Here is a 22,751-nt window from a genome sequence, read left to right as displayed (position 1 = left end):
GCCGGCAGTAGCCAACAGCCTGCCAGCCGCAGCCATCAAGCCCACAGCCTGCCAGCCGCAGCCAGTAAGCCCACAGCCTTCCACCAAGCCCACAGACTGTCAGCCAGCAACAGTAATTAAGGTAAGAGGAGCCAACTTGGCCTAGGTATCAGCGAGCTATGTTGTGTTGCTATATTGTGAATAGGAACCAGAGTATTGGAGAGACCCCCCTCCAGGCCCCATTAGACTCCATTGTAGTCTCTAATGGGACCTGTAGGAAATTCTTTCTAACACACCCTCTAAAGGACACTGAGATAGCCTCTGCTCCCCCCCTCCATGGCCCATTAGCCCTCAATTGTAATCTCTACTGGGGCCTCGAAGGGATTATTGCACTTTTGTTCCTTGTGTCTAAAGATTGTGTAGGGTGTGGCTGGAGGCGGTGCATGGAGGCGGGACATGGGTGGCGCTTGCTGCGGAGTATGGGTGGGGCCTGTAAGGAGGCCCTTGATTTATTTTTCCCGGGGGCCCTGAGGGTTCTCAGTCCGCCCCTGCACACAGCTATGTTACAATGCCGCTGCCCACCTCATGTGTTCCTTATTAAGGGTTAATAAGTATGTAGGGCTTAGAAAAATACCCCTCTCTGACTCGTTAGATATTTATTTATCTGAAGCTCAAGGAAGCAAGGTGAATGGTTAGTGTAAGATCCACCTAAGAGGTTTGCCTTGATGTTGCCGATGAGCTTACAATCTAATGGCCATTCAAGTTTGGATAAACTTTCAAAAGATAAAAAATTATAAAAATATACCATATATATGTTTAAAGTATTTCAAAGTATAACAAATGTAAAAATATTGCTAATTAAAACGATTTTCATATATTAAATCATGTTAAAAGTTTATGCAAAAATATTGAATCATTTGAAAAGCTCACCCAACAATATTAAATAGGGCTGTGTTGGTAGATGAGAATATTACGATGTTTTGGGATCCTTTTACTAAACAAAAAAAAAGTAATATTATTCTGTTTGAGTTATTTCTCTAAATCTCCAGAAGGGGGAGATTTAACTGCAAACCAGATAAAAAAACAAACAAAAACACCCTGTATTTTTCCTGGAATGCATGGGTCGACCTAGAAAGGACAACCTCTTTCAGAAGCAAGAAGAGGGGAGACATTTGTGCTTCTGGACATTTATCATTGTCACGATGGAGCTGGGCCTTGTAGGTACAGTTCTTCTTATCTCCTGTGTCACCCTCCTGATTTACCTCATCACACAGAGGGACAAAAATAAGTATGAGAACCTGCCCCCGGGACCTTCTCCACTGCCCCTGCTGGGAAATATGCTGCAGATTAACCCTTCGGAATTACCCCAGTCCTTGGTTAAGGTGAGCATTGAATTCATGATAGACACAAACATCTCAAACGATTCAATAAAGTACAAGAAGAATATTTTGAAAGAGAGGATACCTGGAACTACGGGTTATATCTAAAATAAAACAGAGGGAAACTTAGGGATATTTTTTAATGAAAAAGTTATTGATGCAGGGAATAATCTTCCACCAGAGGAGGTAGTAGTACTAGAGACTAACATGAGGGAATCATATATCAACAGAGTTAATTATGAGGAGTTAGACACAATTTGTCCAAAAGGACAAACAGATATAAACATGCCTGTCTGGATTGTTTTAGTGGGAATTGTTATGTTTCTCAATCCGATTTGACATGACTTTTGTAAAGACCATTAAACAGAGAACACAGACAATTCTTACTCCATAATGATTTGTAACTCAGAGAAAAAGTTCAAGCTCACAGATAAGCAGGAGGAAGTAAATCAGACGAAGATACATTGTCTTGGCTGTAAACACACAGTGACAACGTTTGAATAATTTGTCTCTTTCTCGATTCTCTATTTCTCTATGAACTATTACAAACACATCACAGTCCTCACAGACAGACAGACAGGCAGACAGACAGACAGACAGAGGGTGCAAAGAGGAGAGAGGACTAAGTGTAACGATCATGATATTCTTGGAGTTACTGAATGAAGTTCAGCCCCGGAGTGAATATGTCTCAGACAAACACGTTCTTGGCTGACTAGGGAACTGCAGATTAGATTCACACTCCATTTACTGGGGATAATCCAAAACTGTATCGCTGGGAGCACAATGCCTTTAGCAGATAAGGTGATAAAACCAAAATATTCATTCAAAGCAGAAATGTAAAGTAAAATACTAACAGCTCCTGAATATGTTTATCATACAGCTATGTTTATTAATGCTGAAAAATACAGAGAGATAGTCCATACGAAAGATATGCAATATTCAGCGCTATTCACTAACGTGAGAATTCTTGGTGAATTCAAAGTTAATTTAAAATGTATGGCCATTTACTGAATGATATAATTATTTCCAGGCTGTCTATTTTAAACTTAAATGTAAAGTTTACTTTGAACTCACCTGTAATTCTCTCTTTGGTGTATAATCCTGATCCTGATAGTGTAGTATTCACACTCACAAATTGTAAATTATACATTCTCCCTTTTCCATGGCACCCTACAGAAGACAGGACAAAAGAAAGAGCAGAACTAGTGTAATACTGATTCATTGCATCTACATGAGGAGATTTTGCCACGCATGCTCCATGGCCTCCTAATGTCTTCTATGTGAATGCTTTGGAGGCTGAGATCATCGAGTTTGATGACCTCCACCAAAGTAAAGAGCACACTCATAGAACTTCAAAATAAGCAAGATCTGAAAGAAAATGAGGATCAAGCTACTTTCTTTTCGTATTCTATAATAAATAAAGTGCTGGTACTGGATCGGAGGTTATAGTAGCTGGAAACAACCGAGGAGAGCATTCTGCTCAGGTAGGGTGGGAGCTTCCCAAAAAACTCTTATGCACAAGGCTGAAAAGATGAATAATGCATCGGGATTCCAGCGACAGCCAGTTTAACTCTTTTAACATGTTACAATGGTGGGTCATGTAGTTACATGGATTATTGTAACCCTCTCCTGATTGGTCTTCCCAAAAGCCGTACTGCACAGTGACAGTCCATAATGAACGCTGTTGCCAGACTGATTTTTCTCTCTAGTCGGTTCTCTCACATCTCGCCACTCTGTCAAGCCTTACATTGGCTTCCTGGTGGCCAGATGGTTGGATTGTTGATAATATTCACATAGTTGCATGTGAATGCATTTTTACAAGATTTTTGACAATACAGGGAGCAATGATATTGGTCGGTAGTTGGATACCAAAGTATCGTCACCACTTTTATGAATAAGGACTACTCTCAAAGTTTGGGTATGTATCCATACACCAAGGGTTCATTGATTAAGGTTGCGACTGGTTTGGCAATTGCTGGTGAACTGAGTTTCAACAGCATTGCTGGCATTTGAACAGGCCCAGAGTGGTTTGTCATTTTTTTTTTCAGATTAATACCATGTTTATTAATGACACGAACATGCCCCGGTTTAAAATAACATTTCTCTACATGAGGTCTTTGCAACTTTAGCTGAGCCTGATCCTTATTTGTCATCTCAGATTGCTTGCCATGTGTTAGCTTAGCTGTCAGTGCAGTGGCACACCTGGAAAAGTAATTATTAAAGGCATTTGCTACATCAAAGGAGCGTTGCAGGGTTGTATTTTCCATTTTGCTAGTGGAGGGTTGGGAGTGGATTGTGGGGGCTTGTATGTTACTTGTGATTTTCCAGAAGTTTCTTGGGTTGATAAGTTATTGTTCAAATTTTCACTGAAGTATTGGCCTTTTCCATTTGTGTTTGCTTTGTGCATACATTTCACCATTGTCTATAGGCACAGTGATCGTTCATGGAGCAGGTATGCTTGAACTTTGACCACAAATAATCTCTAAACTGATTCATTTGAATGAAGCCAGCTGTAACCCAAGCTGATGTGTCCCTTTTATTCGCACTTTACACAGCAGGGGATGTAAACTCCAAACTCGCAAGAGCTTGGGCTGAAAGAATTCTGTTGGAAGTTCTAGATCTGGGATTAGACTTAATCTGTGCCATGGGAGATAATTTATAAAGGATTCATTCTAGATTACTTTTTTTTTTTTCACAAATACTATATTCCTGGTGATTATAACCTTGTAACTGTGTTGCTTGCAAGGCTGGGGCTGGATAACTTTTAACTCAGGCTGAGGGAGAGATATATATTAGGACCAGATAGACCTGCAATAAATGTAGGAAATGGGGAGATGCATCTATGGACATATGGAGGTTATTCAAGCAAAACAAACGTTAGGCTAGGCATCAAAAAAAGGAAGGGGTGAAAGATCAAAACACACATAGAGAGGACAGAGGTATGCATGATGGGAAAATAAGACCATTAAACAAATATCAAGCACAATATATTGACCAGAGCTGGATAAACTAAACTTTTAGCATAGTGGACAAGACGTAAAGGTGATAAAATATGCAATCTGCCAAGGATATGCAAAGTATGGCTAACACAAGTTGTAGTTACAAAGTAGTGGTAATAAATCAACAATTAAAGGGGAAAAAAACACACAGAACAGAAATAACAGGATGTGTAAACTATAACAAAATGATGATCCCCAGAAGGCTACCTGTTGCATTAGGCAGTGAAACAGTTAAAAGAGCTCTGTGTTGCTTGCAAGTCAGAGGTTGGATAACTTTAATATAGTTCACATGATTATTACTCTCTGCAGCTGAGCGAGACATATGGACCTGTGTACTCGATTCATCTTCTTGGCCAACATTCTGTCGTACTCATTGGGTGCGACACAGTGAAAGAAGCTCTGCAAGACAATGGGGATTCCTTTAACGACCGGGGGAAAATGGAACTGATTGAAAGACTGTTTAGAGGAAGCGGTAAGAATCAGAATATAACTTACCTAATTACTGTCATAAAGTATATACACGGATTAAAAGATATCTGGCCACTTCCCAAAAAAATTCCAGGCAGCACAAATACTAGGAAAATGTAGGATAGGATTTTAGGAATCACTGTGAGAAGAGTGCAGGATAAGCTTAGTCTGGTTGATCAGTAGTTGTTCAGTCAGATGACAGTAGGTCAGAAGGTAGACATCTGAAACACAGCCCACCTCAAGATCAATAGATTATTATTACTGGTTATCAAAGTAACTCACAATAAAAGATATTATGTGCAGTATGGCATAAGACACCTACAAATAATTGATGACATGATAAGTAGAATTGCTAATAAACACGAGTATGAGATTCTTGGTCATAAATATTGAGGTTCAGGAAAACATGGGACAGACACGTTACTCTTCAGCGCAGTGCACTACAGAGTATTACACAAAATAAAAATACACGCCGGTGAACATGGTCAGACAAGATGGTACGTATAGCTTGGAGGAAAGACGAGACGGGGGGGATATGATAGAAACATTTAAATACATAAAGGGAATCAACACAGTAAAGGAGGAGACTATATTTAAAAGAAGAAAAACTACCACAACAAGAGGACATAGTCTTAAATTAGAGGGGCAAAGGTTTAAAAATAATATCAGGAAGTATTACTTTACTGAGAGGGTAGTGGATGCATGGAATAGCCTTCGAGCTGAAGTGGTAGAGGTTAACACAGTGAAGGAGTTTTAGCATGCGTGGGATAGGCATAAGGCTATCCTAGCTATAAGATAAGGCCAGGGACTAATGAAAGTATTTAGAAAACTGGGCAGACTAGATGGGCCGAATGGTTCTTATCTGCCGGCACATTCTATGTTTCTATGTTTCTATAAGCAGCATTCAGGCTCCAGAGGCTGAATATGAATGTATTTTTCAAACTTCATCACTAAGTATGTACAAATTGCTGGTTTTATTAATGTTCAGAAAGGATGTAAAACATACTTCATGCTGAATATTTTGCTTCATATGTTCTCTTTGAGTAACTTATTCTTTATGACCTTCAATGTCATATTACTGGCTTTTGAAAATGACAAATAAAAAAAACATGGTTAGGAACAAATCCAAAGTGAAGCAGTGACAATATTCGGAGGAACACAAACTGCTATAAATGAATAAAATAAAATACATACAAGACTAAAACCAGATAGTGAATCCTTGGATTATGTGAAACATATTTTGTCAGTTCTAGAACTTCTCATTTCTAGATTGTAAATGTGTAACATGGGAATATATTTTTAGTATGAATTAACTCTTTGTGAGATGTTAATGCTCTTTAAATATTCAGCCTTATTCAAGATTAAGTAGAGGATATGGATGTGTGTAGATATTTTTTTATGTTTTTTTAGGTATCATTGTGACAAACGGGGAAACATGGAAAACAATACGTCGGTTCTCTCTCATGACCTTGAGGAATTTTGGAATGGGGAAGAGAAGCCTAGAGGAGAGAATACAAGAGGAAGCTCAGTGTCTCTCGGAAACTTTCAGAAAGAATAAAGGTCGGTGAAATGGTATTTAAAGAAGAATATCACCTAATAATTAATAATGCATGACATAAAAATAATGGAGTTTAAAACCCCCCCAAAAAAACGATGCTTCCCTCATGTTAAAACAAGGATTAAATCAGTCAAAGAAACACAAAATACCAAAGATCTAAAGATACTATGAAAATCTTCATGTGTATTTTGTAGTCAGAAAGGGAGGTATGCACAGCCTTTACTTCCATTACAGAACCCATCCTGGAGTATGTGGCAGGAAATGTCAGTTGATTACATATTTGGAATCCTATATAGAATATAACCACTATATGCAAGAAAAAGAAAACCTTCTAACTTGTGTACCCCTAAATACCAGCAAACATAAATAAATAAAGTGTAGGATTTAAAGACGTACAACAATGTGACACCTTTAAAGTGAAAATTGCAAAATTAAAATACAACCTTCATTCACAGAAGAAACGGAAATCAAGAATACAAGAGCAAGGAGATGTATCAGCCAGTGGCGTACATACAGGAGTCGCAGGGGTCGCAGTTGCGACCGGGCCCGGCACTCCAGGAGGCCCGGACGCACTGTGGACCCCTGCTGTTACTGTGATGAGAAGATAACACTTTCTTCCTCCTGGAATCCAGACAGATAGCTGGCTGGTGTTACATTGTGCAATTAAGCTGGGGCCGGGCCCCATTGTAATGCTGCCGCCTGCCTGAGCGGTGGGTGGGGGCCCTAAAATTAACAATAGGGGGGGACCTATTGTCCCCCCCGGCTCCCACCCCTGAGCGGTGGGTGGGGGCCCTAAAATTAACAATAGGGGGAACCCTAAAATTAACAATAGGGGGGGAACCTATTGCCCCCCCCCCCTGGCCCTAATAGGGGGGGGCCTAAATACAAAGGGGGGGACCCTAGTCACCCCCCCCTCAAAAAAAATGATGCCCCTACCTACCCCCTAACCCTAAAAATAATGAGGAGAGGACCTTTAACTAAAAACCTGTAAAAAAAAAGAGATAAAAACAACTTACCATTCGATGTTTTCTTTCTTCTAAAATCTTCTTTCTTCAGCCCCCAAAAAGGTCAAATAAAAACCATAATAACCGACGCAATAAAAAAAAATAAAAAACGAGCGCAAAAAAATTAAATGCATCTTCACCCATGGAGGGCTCCGCGCAGACTGAGCTTTGCAGGGCGGGGGAGCTTTGCAGGGCGGGGGAAGGCTTATAAAGCCTTGCCACACCCTGCAATTAGGCTAAGAACACTCTGATTTGCTGGTTTAAGCCAATCAGAGTGCTCTTTGTCATTTTACACAGCGTGGGAAAATTCCAAAGAACTTTCCCACGCTGTGTAAAATGACACAGAGCACTGTGATTGGATGGCTTGAAATCCATCCAATCACAGTGCTCAGTGTCATTTTACACAGCGTGGGAAAATTGAACTTTCCCTCACTGTGTAAAATGACACAGAGCACTGTGATTGGATGGCTTGAAATCCATCCAATCACAGTGCTCAGTGTCATTTTACACAGCGTGGGAAAATTGAACTTTGTATTTAGGGCCCCCACCCACCGCTCAGGGGTGGGGGCCGGGGGGGACAATAGGTCCCCCCCCTTATTGTTAATTTTAGGGCCTCCACCCGCCGCTCAGGGGTGGGGGCCGGGGGGGACAGTAGGTCCCCTGCCTATTGGTATTTAGGGCACCCACCCGCCACTCAGGGGTGGGGGCCGGGGGTGGACAATAGGTCCCCCCTATTGGTATTTAGGGCTCCCACCCGCCTGTGCGGCGCGTGAGGGCTGGGGGAGACAGTAGGTCCCCCCTTATTTTTAATTTTAGGCCCCCACCCACCGCTCAGGGGTGGGGGCCGGGGGGGACAGTAGGTCCCCCCTTATTGTTTTTTTATGCCCCCACACGCCGCTCAGGGGTGGGGGCCGGGGGGAAGGACAATAGGTCCCCCCCTATTGGTATTTAGGGCCCCCAACCGCTCAGGGAGGGGGGACCCTTTTTTATTTTTTTTTATTTTTTTTAACAGTGAGCAGCCACAGGCCAACAGTGAGCAGCCACAGGTATTGCGAGTAGGGGCACAATTTACTAATACTAAGTGATTTTTACTTAGTATTAGTAAATTTGGCCACAAAAAAAATAGGGGGTGGACCGAAAATCGCATTTGTTCGCCGTCCGTTCGCCAGGAACTATTCGCCAGCGAACCGTTCGGGACATCACTACTTATAACTTGCTTAGCCTCTTTCTGCCTAATCTTATAGATAATTCTGTCTTCCTCACGCTGAGTTTTTTTATAATTACTAAATGCTAACTTTTAGTTTTTTACTATTTTGGCCACATCTGCGGAGTACCACAGTGGTTTCTTCAATTTTTTGCTTTTACTGACAAGCCTAATGCAATTTTCTGTTGCCTTCAGCAGTGCAACTTTTAAATAATCCCATTTCTCTTGGACTCCATTCAAATTGCTCCAGTCTGATAATGACTCCTTTACACAAATTCTAATTGTAGAAAAGTTTGTTTTTCTAAAGTCTAAAACTTTTGTTTCTTTGTGGTGTGACTCAGTCACTGTTCTTATATTAAACCACACTGACTGATGATCACTGGATTCTAAACTTTCACCTACAGTAATATCTGATACCAAATCTACATTTGTTAACACTAAATCTAGTATGGCCTCCTTATGAGTTGGCTCCTCAACGACTTGTTTTAGAGACAATTCCAGTTAGGAATGTTTAGAATATGTGTGCTCCTGGCACAAGCAGCTATTTTGGTTTTCCAATTCACATCAGGAAGATTAAAGTCACCCATAATGATAACTTCCCCCTTTATTGTCATTTTAGCTATTTCCTCAACTAGTAGATTATCTAACTCTTCTATTTGTCCTGGGGGCCTATAAATCCCACCTACATGAGTTACTGTGTGATTACCAAATTCTAACGTAACCCAAACGGACTCTATGTTCACCTCACTAACCTTTATTAGGCTAGATTTTATGCTATCCTTCACATACAGGGCCACCCCTCCCCCTTTCCTGCCTTCCCTGTCTTTTCTATATAAAGAGTACCCTGGTATTGCTATGTCCCAGTCATTTTTCTCATTATACCATGTCTCAGTAACAGCGACTAAATCTACATTATTTAATGTAGAATGCGCAGTGATCAGAGGTTAGATAATGGGGACAGCAGACTAAATGCATGTATATACCATCACATGTAATTATTATCGATAGGGATCCTCTCCATGACATTAAACTCCAGAAATACACCCTAAGCGAAGTCAATCTAATGGAATAAATATAATAGAAATGAAATAATGATTCAAAAAGGTTAAACTGTAAGAAGAAACCTGAAGAAACCGTAAGTCTGATGCGTATTGATGTTTGTAACTGGCACACATGAAGAACATAGATAATATAGATGTATATCTATATAACATGGCGAGCCCCCCAACAAGAAGAAAGAAGAAATATACATGACGTATTTCAATCAATCTAGAAAACACACAGAAAACAATTTTATTACAATATATTTAATACATTTATATGAACATGGAATTTTACTGCGTCCCCTCTATTCCCCTCAATGTGTTACTTTTTCTCACTTCATCTGTAAATCAAATGAAAACGGGCTTAGTGTACTTAAATATATAGTTAATGGGACATTGTAGTCACCAAAACTACTGTAGCTTAATGAAGCGGTTTTAGTGTATAACTCCTGCCCCTGAAGTTTCACTGCTTAATTCTCTGCCATTTAGTAGTTAAATAACTTTTGTTTTTGTTTATGCAGCCCTAGCCACACCACCTCTGGCTGTGACTGACACAGCCTGCATGAAAACAAAATGTTTAATTTTCAATCAGATCTAACTTCCTTTAAAGGTTTTTTTTATTTCCTGCTCTGTAAATTGAACTTTTATCACAAACAGGAGGTTCCTGCAGGGCCTAGCAAGCTATTAATATAGCAGAAACTAAGGCATCCTCATGTAAACAGACTGTGCAATAAAAGAAGTTTCAATGTTTAGATGACTCTTTACAGGAAGTGTTTAGGAAGGGTGGGCAGAAAATTACATTTTTGGAAAACCACATTTTTTCAACTTTTATGGGATTTCCAACAAAACTGTTACTGATGAAAACTAGAAGTCTCAATTAATGACTCTATTTCCGGAAGGTATATGGGGATCACAAAATAATTTTAAGGAGTCATTTTAAGGTTGTGTCACCTAGGCTTAATCTTGCTGGCCAAATCCTGCCCAATAGTACATTACAAGGCATTACCTTGTAAATATATTTCATCTAATTCACCAATCCGAGTTTTCTAAGTCATACAGTTTGTGCTTATTCTAATTTCATTTTCTGCTATGCAGATGCTCCCTTTGATCCAACTGATATGCTGGGACAAGCCGTATCCAATGTCATTTGCTCAGTTGTATTTGGTGAGAGATTTGATTATGAAGATGAACATTTTAAAAGTCTTCTGTCGAACTTTAGAGAAATCCTCAAAGATTTAAATTCAAGGTCTGGCCAGGTGAGGAGGTTAACAGCTGGTATATGGAAAAAAATGGCTCAAATAGTAGTCGATGCACCTATTTGTTTCAATATCAACAACAAACTTTAAACGTGTAAATTAGCATCTTTCAGTTACAATGACAATTCCCGAGAAAATATCTTAATTCTGCTTTCCTTCAATCTTTTTTACATTTAAGTGAAATATGTATTATTTATTGTAATTTATAGAATTTTGGTTTGCTTTGTTCAACTTTGGCTTGAAACAAAATTTCGGTAGGTTCAGTAGTTCCCACAAGAAAATGTTTTATTTCTTCAATGAAAATATTTATATCTTGCTTCCACAGCAGCCACTTACCTCTGAATTAGTTTTGAACGAACAGTCTGGCAGAGAAAAATTAAAACATAAATATAGAGAATGGGTGTGAAAATATAATTTTACCACATGACAGGAGGCTTCATATTTGCATATCTTTCTTTACTGAAAACTCCAGCAGCATAGAAACAGTAACAACCAATCAGAGAAAAGATATGGTGCCCATAAAAGGCCCTGTCTATGACATCACTTCCTCTTTCTTTGCTGCTCCAGCCATCAACAGGTCAGAGTAATTTTACCTCTCTGGTTTATGTACTCATATTGTCTTTTTATTGTATTATTACTGTTTATCTTATTTTTATTATTGTATCATTGCTGTTTTTCTTCTTTTTATTATTGTATTCTTACTGGTTTTTCCTTATTCACCCCTATCTACCTATCACTGTCCCCCTCCTGTTTTTCACTTACATCAGTCACCCTGTTTGTTTTTCTGTGCCTCTATTACTTTGCTTTTTTCGGGCTGACGGTCAGCGGGCGTCACGGCTGTTCGTGCCGCGTTCGCCACGTGGACCTGCCCTTATTGACACAGGGGGCTGGGTGGGGACGGGTGGAGGGTAGCCGGGGTTAGAATATTTTGTTTGCCGCCCTTTTTCCCTTCCCGCTCGCAGCCGCGAGCGGGTAGCTCTCACTCGCGTGGCCGGCGGCCATCTTGGTTCTCGCGGTTCGCGAGACCCGCGACGGCCGCCTCTCCTTACTCTCGGCGGTTCGGGAATCACCCGATCGCCGCAACGGAGTTGGGGGACCCCCCCTCGGGGACCCCCCCCCTCCTCTCAGTCTCAGGAAATCGGACAGCTGGAGAGTTGGCTTAGGTGACAGGCTGCTTTGCCTGCAAAGCTAACAGACAGCTATTCTAGCTATATGCAAGTTCGAACCCCCACAGGGGCACCTATGGAAAACTCACTGGTTTTAATTAGAATGTTTTAATGGGATTAAGTGAACAATTTTTTAGATATATCACCTGTTTCCCATAACTAACAAGGTCATTTACTGGCAATAAAGCAGGATATATATAAGGACCTTTTATCAAATATTTGTAAAATAACATTCATTATCTATGTTAAAATTTAATCTATTAGTTTACTAAAGTGTCCTATTTTACCTATGTACCAGTTTATAGGGTACAAATTTAAGTTTGTGGTAGGCATTACTCTCCATCCTGTGCAAGGTCAGTAGGTATGATCACATTCTGCTGGTGGTCCTGTTTATATTGTTCGGTACAAGATAGTCTATGCAGGCACAATTGAGTTTCTTTGGGATGAAGGCTGTACTATATATGATATACATACCTTAACTGACATACTGCCTCGCTGGTCCCTGCAGGGACAGATGCAACGTTATTCCCCCTCAGGGGATCACATACTGCTATACCCTTCCAAGGGAATATTATACTGATTACCCGGCACAGGGTTATATTACATTACTGTACCCAAGGGTGCAAATTTTATGTGGGTGTCCTCTGGGTATTTTTTCATGGCACACCACCTGGGGTGACCCCCCAGATATGCATGCAAGGGCGCTGACGGCCCATTTCAATTGATGTGGGTGTCCTCTGATTGCCACGGCACACCACCCGGGGTGAACCCCGATGATATGCACAAGGGTCTGTATTTTCAAGAGATAAACACATACAGCCCTGATTTCACTGACTACGTGCATATACAGCCCTCTCACTGCCTGTCAGTTTACTTTAATGCAACAGTACCGCGCTGGATACGGATTGACGGCAGGACCTCTAAGGAAACTGAGTGTACTGCGTAGTACCCTTCACAGGGATACATATATGTATATTTACGGTGCCTAGTGTACACATTGAACGTGGGTGTCCTCTGGGTTATTTTTACATGGCACACCACCTGGGGTGACCCCCAGATATGCATGCAATACTTGCAAGGTACCAATAATTATAATGTGGGTGTCCTCTGGGTACTTTTTCATGGCACACCACCTGGGGTGACCCCCAGATAGGCATGCAAGGTCACTGACAGTCCATTACCTTTGATGTGGGTGTCCTCTGGGTTACCATGGCACACCGCCTGGGATGAACCCAACCGAACAGACGTGGGTCCTGCGGTTGCAGACCTTATGGAGACAGGCCCCACACGCCTCTATAATCAGCCTGTATAATTTAATACCATACATACAGCTCTGGCGTACATTTGTGGTGGACCCGGCTAACCTGACCAAACACCACTACCAGTCAGTCGCGCCTGCACCGCGGCTCTCAGTAGCCAGATTAAACTAATAGAGGTGACCCCTCTACACTTGGCACAGGTATTCATACTCTCAAACAAACTAAACAGGCAATTCCAACCATTTTACCCGGATGATCCTCAAACACTACTCCCACTGACTACCCACTGTCTCCAAACAGGACGGGAATGAGTCATGGTGGACACCCTCAACCTTCCCAAGATTTCTAGGCAATGACAAACGCCGCTGTAGCGGCCTCAGTGGAGAAGGTTCTGTTTATGGGCTCTGCCCCACACCGCTTGATGGAGGACACTTCCTCGAAGTACGTTAGGGAAACCTGACTCTGTGACAGCGGCCAAGGCAGAGATAGCAATAGCGGCACTAAACCCGAGTGGCCGAAGACGGAAGTATGCGCACGCCTCAAGGCCACATACCCCAGCCCACTGCTACCAGACAAAGTGGTAGTTGTGCCCGAGCTCAATAGATGACGTACTATGCGCCGACAGACACAATTCTGTTCTGGTGCGCATCAACAACACATTATGGGACTTAGGAACGACAAGAATTCGGCCCAAAAGCACAAGGCCTACTATTTGGTGTAGTGTTCATGGCAGAACTCAAGGAGCACGTAAATCTATTCAAGTCTCCCCTACGGGGAAAGATGTTTTGGGAGGACTGGTCGGTAGCGGAACCGAGCCACCAGCCGCTTCTGGGCGACAGGTTCCAGATCGCATCCACAGTCCTCATATATTTTCTTACTCGCTTCTCTACTAGTGAGTCGACCTACGTAGCTAACTGTTTCCAATTTTACGACCGGCAGCCTCTCTCTGTTTTACGGATTTGGGAGATGATTACCAAAGTCACCGGGGTTCACCAGACACTACAAGGCTATGTCATAGAATTTTTTATCACAGCCGTTCAGGTTGCCCTTTCGCCTCCATTACGCATGCTGGCAGAACGGGAACGCCTCGTGGACAAAGAAACCCGCAACCCTTTTCAAGAAGGGTGCAATCCAACATGTACCGGATGGGGAGGCTTCCTCAGCTAATGTTTTCCTGGTCAAGCAGAAGCCAGGAGGCTACATCAATGGAACTCCTACGTGGTATACAAACACTTCAAGATGGAGGAAATTCATCTTCTACAAGACCTCCTAAGCGATAACGACTGGTTTACACATTTGGTAGTACACAAACAAAGATCGCTTCTCCATCTGAGTTGGGCCAATTCCTCGGTTTCGACATCGGCTTGTAGAACCACGTTCCGCGTCGGTCTAGGACAAAGATTGCCTCTATAAGGATAGAGGTCAGGCACACTCTAAGGTTGGATACGATTCCTCTCAGGATACTTGCCGGATTGCGGGACTCCTCTCCTCCTCTCCTCCTCCATACAAGCGATATTCCCTGGCCCACTACACTACAGGGCCAGGCAACAGCTGGTGGCGAGATATGTACACACCGGCCACTCTTACGACCACTGGATCTCACTGTCAGCAGAAATGAGGATGGAATTTTGATGGTGATTACTTCACATACAAACTTGAATTGGCTGAACGGTCCTTGACTCTTCCTCCGGATGCGAAGCGGTGGATGTATCCTACAAATGTGTCCCAGCCGTTCTCCACAATAGCAAGGGTGCTTCGATACACACGTACCCACAAGATATCGCTCCTGCTCATGACACCCATCGGGCAGATCAACCGCGGTTCCCGGATCGCCTGTAAGATGTCTCGCGAAGACCCTCTACTACTCCCTGACTTTCCTCTACTTCCGACAGGACCGCGAGGGGAAGCTCACTCCCTTGTCAGGGAAGGACAACTGGCACTAGTGGCCTGGACGGTTTCAGGGGCTCCTGGTCAGTCCACAACCTATTGCATCAACTGAGTCCTATGGGACTCGTAGGCTCCCGGCACCAGGAAAGGCTATATTTCTGCCTGGTCGGCCTGAAGTGATTGGTGGGTGGAAAGGGATTCCGACCCCTTTACCGCACCTGTCACGCTGATCCTTACTATCTGTCACACCTGGTCTCGTCGGGCGGTCATATCGATCCCTCAACGTGATCTGACCCACCATATCGGCGCACGTTCCGGTACAGGGCAGGCCAGTAGATCAATATTCACTGGTTTTGTCGACTACTACGGGGTGCCGCATTATCGAGACCCCTGGCACCCAAGTACTCACGCCTCTGACAGGTGGATGTGGTGCTGAGATCCCTTAGGGAATGACCGGACAATCCTTGTTTGTCACTGAATTAACTTTCAGCCAAACTAGCCCTTATTATGCCTCGACTCATTTAGATGGATGGCGGATGTTAGGGCTTGCGATATGGATGGTTTTCTCTCTCACACCAGACGGGGTTGCCTTTACCGTGCCGAGACGAACTAAGTCTGATTCGTCTTCAGTGTCAGACACCACACTATGCGTGGTCAGAACGCTAATGGGTATGCCGATATCAATATCCCCCTTCGAACTCATTCGACGGGTCACCTCTTGACGTCTTATGTGAACCCTCATGGACCGGTGACTACCGCAACACTGACCAGATGGGTCCGTTGGCTTTTGTTTTTCGCGGGCGTCGAACCTTGTTTCGGAGCCCACTCGGTCAGGGGAGCGGCGGCCTCACAAGCCTTTTCGGGTTGGCGCTTCCCTAGCCGGCATTATACACTGCGCGGTCTGGGCGCGAGAAAGTACGTTTAGAACGTTCTATTTCGACAACGTCTCATGCTTCCTTCACATTGGTCAATTCAAAGCTTTAAAAATGCAAATATGAAGCCTCCTGTCATGTGGTAAAATTGAAGATTATATTAGCTTTAGTGTACTAATAATCTTAATTTTAGTAATGACAGGAGGCGAATATTTCCCACCCTATAGGATCCCTCCCATGTTTTTCGTGTGGAACAGAATATGCCCTTTATGTTCAGGAAGGTAAGTACGTTGTGGTTTGTATGTTTGCTAATTAGACCCGTATCTTGAGGGTCTTGTATAGGTTGAATATTAGACATGAACCTTGAATTATGTTGTGTTTATAGATTCTTAAATATCATTGCTTTAGAATGAATATATATTGATATGTTTCACATTCTAATGTTCGTTGGTATATCAGATGCTTAATGCTTATTGTATGCGGACAAGTTATCACGCCAGAGACCTTTCACCTTTTTTCTTTTTCTTGCAGCGTGAACGTCTTCTCATCGAGACAAAGATTCACCTTCCATACCTCTGCATCGCGGAACTACTGGAGTTGGATATTCTACTATGTTGTTGAACTGTTGACGTAATATGATTATGTCTTTTGTTGTTATTTATTGTTTCGCTTCAAAGAAAGAGGAAGTGATGTCATAGACAGGGCCTTTTATGGGCACCATATCTTTTCTCTGATTGGTTGTTACTGTTTCTATGCTGCTGGAGTTTTCAGTAAAGAAAGATATGCAAATATTCGCCTCCTGTCATTACTAAAATTAAGATTATTAGTACACTAAAGCTAATATAATCTTCAATTCCAATATACAAAGCTAATATAGGGATTTTCAGACTTTTCTCTGTGTGATAGATTCAAATGAATTACAATCTGATACCAGCACCTTACCATTTATATCAGAAGCAGAGCTATATTTGTGAAGCAATACTTGCAGAAAGGATCTAAATTCTGAAAAAGTTGAAGGCATCCACCAGACTCCTAAAGCACTTTAACTTGCTGAAATACCTGGCTTTCAATTAGACAACTTGTCCTGGTACTTCCTAGTATATTAAGCTCACTAGACCCAAACTGAAGAGGCAGCAATTGCTCAGTGCACCTGCGTTGTAAAGACTTTTCATTGCGCTGTATTGGGAAGTCTGGGATTGGACAGCTACAGAAAGTCTGGGTGGGGTTAGAAGGGGAGGGCTTGTGAAGGCTGCAGACATAAGTTCTTCAGTTTTTGCAAGCTGTTTTTAGATATACCCCCAAATGAAAACATGCATAATTAAATGCATGCAATTTTTCATTCGGGTTATATCTACTAAACAGTGATTTTTTTTATTTTGTATTTGGACAGTAGAGTGTCCCTTTAAAATACTAAAATTATATAATAATCAATTTCAGCCATAATCACATTTTGAAAACTGATCAAAATGCTGATCAATTAAAAAAACAAGAGATGCACAATGAAGTATATAAAACTTGTAATGCAATAAACCCATCCCAAAAATAAATAATACTTTGCTAATCGATCAAAAAATGCAAATGATATGAAAAATCTTACAATTGTGCTCTGTGTTAAACTCTGTTAACAGTAAATGGTGCAAATAATGTTAGAATAATTTATTTGTGTACTTCAAAGGATTTATTTTTAAAAACTGGCTTATGTGTTTTTGGCTCATTTCAATACCCTTTAAAAAAAAAATAATAAAAAATATGAAATTCTTCTATAGCTTCTTCAGATGTTTCCAAATGCACTCAGCCACATTCCCGGTCCACACCAGAGAGTTTTTATGCATTTTGAGAAACTTCGTCAGTTTGTGAAGGACATGGTGCAATCTCACCGAAAGACACTGGACGCAAGCTGCCCACGTGACTTCATAGACAGCTTCCTGATAAGGATGGAAGAGGTAGTATCATATCAATCAAGAAATTAATTGTGCATATCTAGAAATAGTACTACAACTAGATGTCTAAGGAAACTTGAAAATTGTTTCCCAGGAAAAGAATAATCCTAAAACGGAATTTCATGAGGATAATTTATTGGGAACGATAAGAGATTTGTTCTTTGCTGGGACAGAGACTTCAAGCCTGACTCTACGATATGGATTCGTAATTCTTCTCAAGTACCCAGAGATACAAGGTATGATTATCAATATATTAAAGGAACACTTTCCACACACCGTATTGCATGATATGTTACATTTTGTATCTTTGTTTCAGATAGAATCCACAAGGAGATCGATCATGTAATTGGTCAAAATCGTTGCCCTTCAATGGATGACAGAAGTAAAATGCCTTATACGGATGCTGTGGTCCATGAAATTCAGAGATTTTGTGATATTGTGCCTACTGGGTTGCCCCGTGCAACCACCAAAGATATAGTCTTCAAAGGTTACAACATTTATAAGGTTAATACAATGAGGAAAAGATGCTAAAATATAAGTAGCCATACTTTAAAAGTCAAGTCCCTTTATCTATTAGTCCACTTTTGCTATTTTGGCTTACGACAGAGTGACCATTAAACAGATTACTGTCATTCAGACAAATAAGGGAACCTATGATTCATATCAATACTCTAATGGATGCTCTTTGGATCTAGAAAAGTCTGGCCCATAAAATGTCATAAAATGTCTCTTGTTTACCTTATGTAAACCAAGTAGTGTTTTACTTTTATTGTATTTCTTTCACTTGTGGTACTTGGCGTAGAAGAGTCTTTTTGACACTTCATTTGCACTATTTCAGGGCACTGTGGTTTTGCCAATTCTGACATCTGTCCTGAAGGATCCTAAGTACTTTAAAAACCCTCATACGTTTGACCCTGTTCATTTTCTGGATCAGAATGGCTGCTTTAAGAAGAATGATGCCTTCATGCCATTCTCTACAGGTATTTACAATTTATTCATGAGTAAAAAATAATGATGTCCTATGGATGTTTGGAGAGATGGAAAGGTGCCCTCTAATGACCATTTAGTCTCATGTAATTATGTCTATTGTCCTCCTGTGCAGGTAAACGTATTTGTGCTGGGGAGGGTCTGGCTCGTATGGAGATATTCCTCTTCTTCACCACCATCTTACAAAATTTCACCCTGAAACCAACAGTGGATAATGAAGACATTGATATCACTCCAGAGCCAAACACCAATTCTTCAGGACCTCGGATCTACCAGATGTATGCTGTGTCTCGTTGGAAAGCCTAAACATATGGATAGATCTGGATAAATCCTCAGCTATGCTTATTTGTGAATACTTTGGAAGCGAGACCAGTTAGAGCAGCAAGCTGTAGGGGTTGTTGTTCTTATATAATTAACCTTGAAATTAGACATTTTTCTTTTCTGTATCTGATTTCTAAATAACAGTGAATGAATAATTGGTTGTGTTAAAGTCCAATCATTGACCATGTGTTTAACTGTTTATCACTAATGAGCTAGAGCTTTGTTGTTATTATTATTAATAATAACCATTTTTGCAAGAATGTTTGTTCAGTCTGTCTGTCAGCTCCAATATAATATACCCAGATGCCAGATGTTTTCTATGTGCCATGTGAAAAAACATGCAGTGTATATCATGCGTATAAATTACCTTACAAAATAAATTCCAAAGAAACGGAACCAAAGTCGTTGGATAGCCCTTATTCATAAAGTTAGAGCATATCATATAAAGTGAAAATCATAAAGAGACAGCTTAAATTAGTCTTGACTCATAAATGAACCATAAAGTAACAAAAAGTATTCTTAAAAGACAATACCTTTCCAATCTCCTATGCCAATATGTGGAAAAATTCTTTATTAAGTTCTAGCGTAAGTATTGGCGGCACGTCTACTAAATGTCTAATGTAAAGTTAAGCTCAAAGCCTCGTTTGAAGTATAAACACACAGCTAAATAGAACTCAGAAACTGCTTAGAAAGGAGTTATAGCAGAGAAACTGTTACAGTAAATAGATCAAAATAGTTTCTCCTCAAACTAAGTAGCAATAAATTAGCAGTGGGAGTAAGCTACGGAAAAATAGTACAGAGTGATGTGTATCAGTATCTCAGTATCTTCACAGGTACGGTGCTTATAGTGCCTAAATGCTAATTTACAACTCCATACACATATGTAGCAAAATATTATGAATGTTTAAGATGTTTCTTGCAACTTCAATGTATAGCCAACCCTCTATATAGATTACCTTACCTAAATTTGATGTCTAATGAGTACATCTAGACGACAAATCGTCGCTTCCTGAAAATATTAACATTTTCACAGTTACTGGCTATCCAATATTGAACTGTAGGAAGGGCTAAGCTAAATAAATAACTTAGACTAAGTCTCCAACCTCCATAGAATAGAAACTCTATATCATGGTAGACCCAGGCTGATATAATGATCTGTAGCAGGAACCTAGCCTAATACGTAAGTCATAGCTACTCGAAATTAACCCCTTAACACCGCAGCCAAATGTACAAGTTGTGAACAGAACAAAACGTAAACAAAACCTGGCATTTGCGCTATATGTCTGTCCAACCGTAATTCACCTCTTTCATATGAAATGCATCCCCCCTTATTATATATCATTTTATTCAGGGGAAACAGGGCTTTCATTTAACATTAAATATTTAGGTATTGAACATAATTTAATATAAAAAATATATAAAAAAATGGGAGAAAAAAAGATTTTTTTATTTTTTTTTTAGTTCTATGTGACATTTTAACTGTGGATGTCAAAATACTGTCTGCTTTTACTGCAATGCAATACACATATTTGTATTCAGCGATGTCTCACGTGTAAAACAGTACCCCCTATATACAGGTTTTATGGTGTTTTGGGAAGTTACAGGGTCAAATATAGCGTGTTACATTTGAAATTGAAATTCGCCAGATTGGTTACGTTGCCTTTGAGACTGTATAGTAGCCCAGGAATTAAATTTACACCCATAATGGCATACCATTTGCAATAGTAGACAACCCAAGGTATTGCAAATGGGGTATGTCCAGTCTTTTTTAGTAGCCATTTGGTCACAAACACTGGCCAAAGTTAGCGTTAGTATTTGTTTGTGTCTGAAAAATGCAAAAAACGCCAATTTTGGCCAGTGTTTGTGACTAAGTGGCTACTAAAAAAGTCTGGACAAACCCCATTTGCAATACCTTGGGTTGTCTACTATTGCAAATGGTATGCCATCATAGGGGTAATTTTCATTCTTGGGCTACCATACGGTCACAAAGGCAACGTAAGCAATCTGGCGAATTTTAATGTGAAAAAACTGAAACACAAGCCTTATATTTGACGCTGTAACTTTTGAAAACACCATAAAACCTGTACATGTGGGGTACTGTTGTACTCGGGAGACTTCGCTCAACACAAATATTTGTATTTCAAAACAGTAAAAAGTATTGCAGCAATAATATCGTCCGTGTAAGTGCTGTTTGTGCGTGAAAAATGCAGAAAACTTCACTTTTACTGGCGATATCATCGTTGTAATACATTTTACTGTTTTGAAACACTAATATTTGTGTTCAGCAAAGTCTCCCGAGTAAAACAGTACCCCCCATGTACAGGTTTTATGGTGTCTTGGAAAGTTATAGGGTTAAATATAGTGCTAGCAAATTAAATTCCCTATACTTTCGGCATGGGTTGTCAGGCAGGTCCCGCTAATTGTAATTAATTAGGATACCTAATTATGTAAAATTATTACATAAATATATGTGTAGAATTAATATATGTATATATATATATATATATACATATGTGTATATATACGTATATATATATAATTTTTTTAATATTTTTATTTATATATAGGTATATATAGTGATATATACGTATATATTTATGTATATAGATATATATATTATGATATATATTATTTTGTTCTACGTGTATTTTGATATAAATATATATATATATTATTATCACAATACAGTTAGAACGAAATAACACACATCTATATATTTTTTAATTATTTATTTTTAAATATTTTTTTAATTTTATTTTTTTACGTATTTACATATATATTTTTTTTATATTATATATAAATATATATATAACAATTATATATATATTTAATCAGTGTCAGTCTACGTGTAATTTGATATTAATATATATATATATATTAATATTTAAATACACGTCGTGTATGTGTAAATGTGTGTATGTGTATATATATATATACTTAGATCATATATATATAATATATATGATCTAAGTATATTTTATTTGTAACTGTAATTTTTTTAATTTATTTTTTTGAACTAATATTTTTTTTTTTTACAGGACAGGGGGCAGAGACAGTGTCAGCCAGTGATGTCACATCACTGGCTGACACACAGGATCAGTGATCACAGTGACTGCCTGTCACTGTGATCACCTCCTGCAGATTGGGTAATTGACCACAGGGGGGAGTGCCTGGGTGGTACAAGCACTCCCCCCTTCCAATCTGCAGGGGGATCACTGTGCCAGTTACATGTGTCAGCCAATAGGCTGACACATGTAACACTGATCGCAGTGACAGGCTGTCACTGCGATCAGAGCGCTCTGAGATCGCAGTGACAGCCTGTCACTGCGATCTCAGACCTAGCAGATCGCGGTCACTGACCCCAGGGGGACTGCCTGGGGGGCCAGGTAAGTCCCCCGACCGCGATCTGCAGAAGGGGAAAGCCGCCGG

At 40.4% G+C, this 22,751-nt stretch overlaps 1 protein-coding gene across 1 annotated transcript; it reads left to right on the top strand.

Moving 5' to 3' along the window:
- The first annotated feature begins 1,107 nt into the window (after positions 1–1,107).
- LOC134572307 (cytochrome P450 2B11-like) lies at positions 1,108–19,629 on the top strand. Its single transcript, XM_063431190.1, has 9 exons — positions 1,108–1,361; positions 4,667–4,829; positions 6,236–6,385; positions 10,730–10,890; positions 17,841–18,017; positions 18,109–18,250; positions 18,331–18,518; positions 18,853–18,994; positions 19,117–19,629. The coding sequence occupies exons 1-9, from the start codon at positions 1,182–1,184 to the stop codon at positions 19,305–19,307; spliced, it is 1,494 nt and encodes a 497-aa protein (XP_063287260.1). The 5' UTR covers positions 1,108–1,181; the 3' UTR covers positions 19,308–19,629.
- Positions 19,630–22,751: the final 3,122 nt, after the last annotated feature.

Source organism: Pelobates fuscus, chromosome 9, assembly GCF_036172605.1.
Source record: "Pelobates fuscus isolate aPelFus1 chromosome 9, aPelFus1.pri, whole genome shotgun sequence".
NCBI classification, from domain to species: Eukaryota; Metazoa; Chordata; class Amphibia; order Anura; family Pelobatidae; genus Pelobates; species Pelobates fuscus.
Note: the sequence above shows the minus strand (reverse complement) of the source record. Positions and strands in the feature narration are given on the sequence as shown.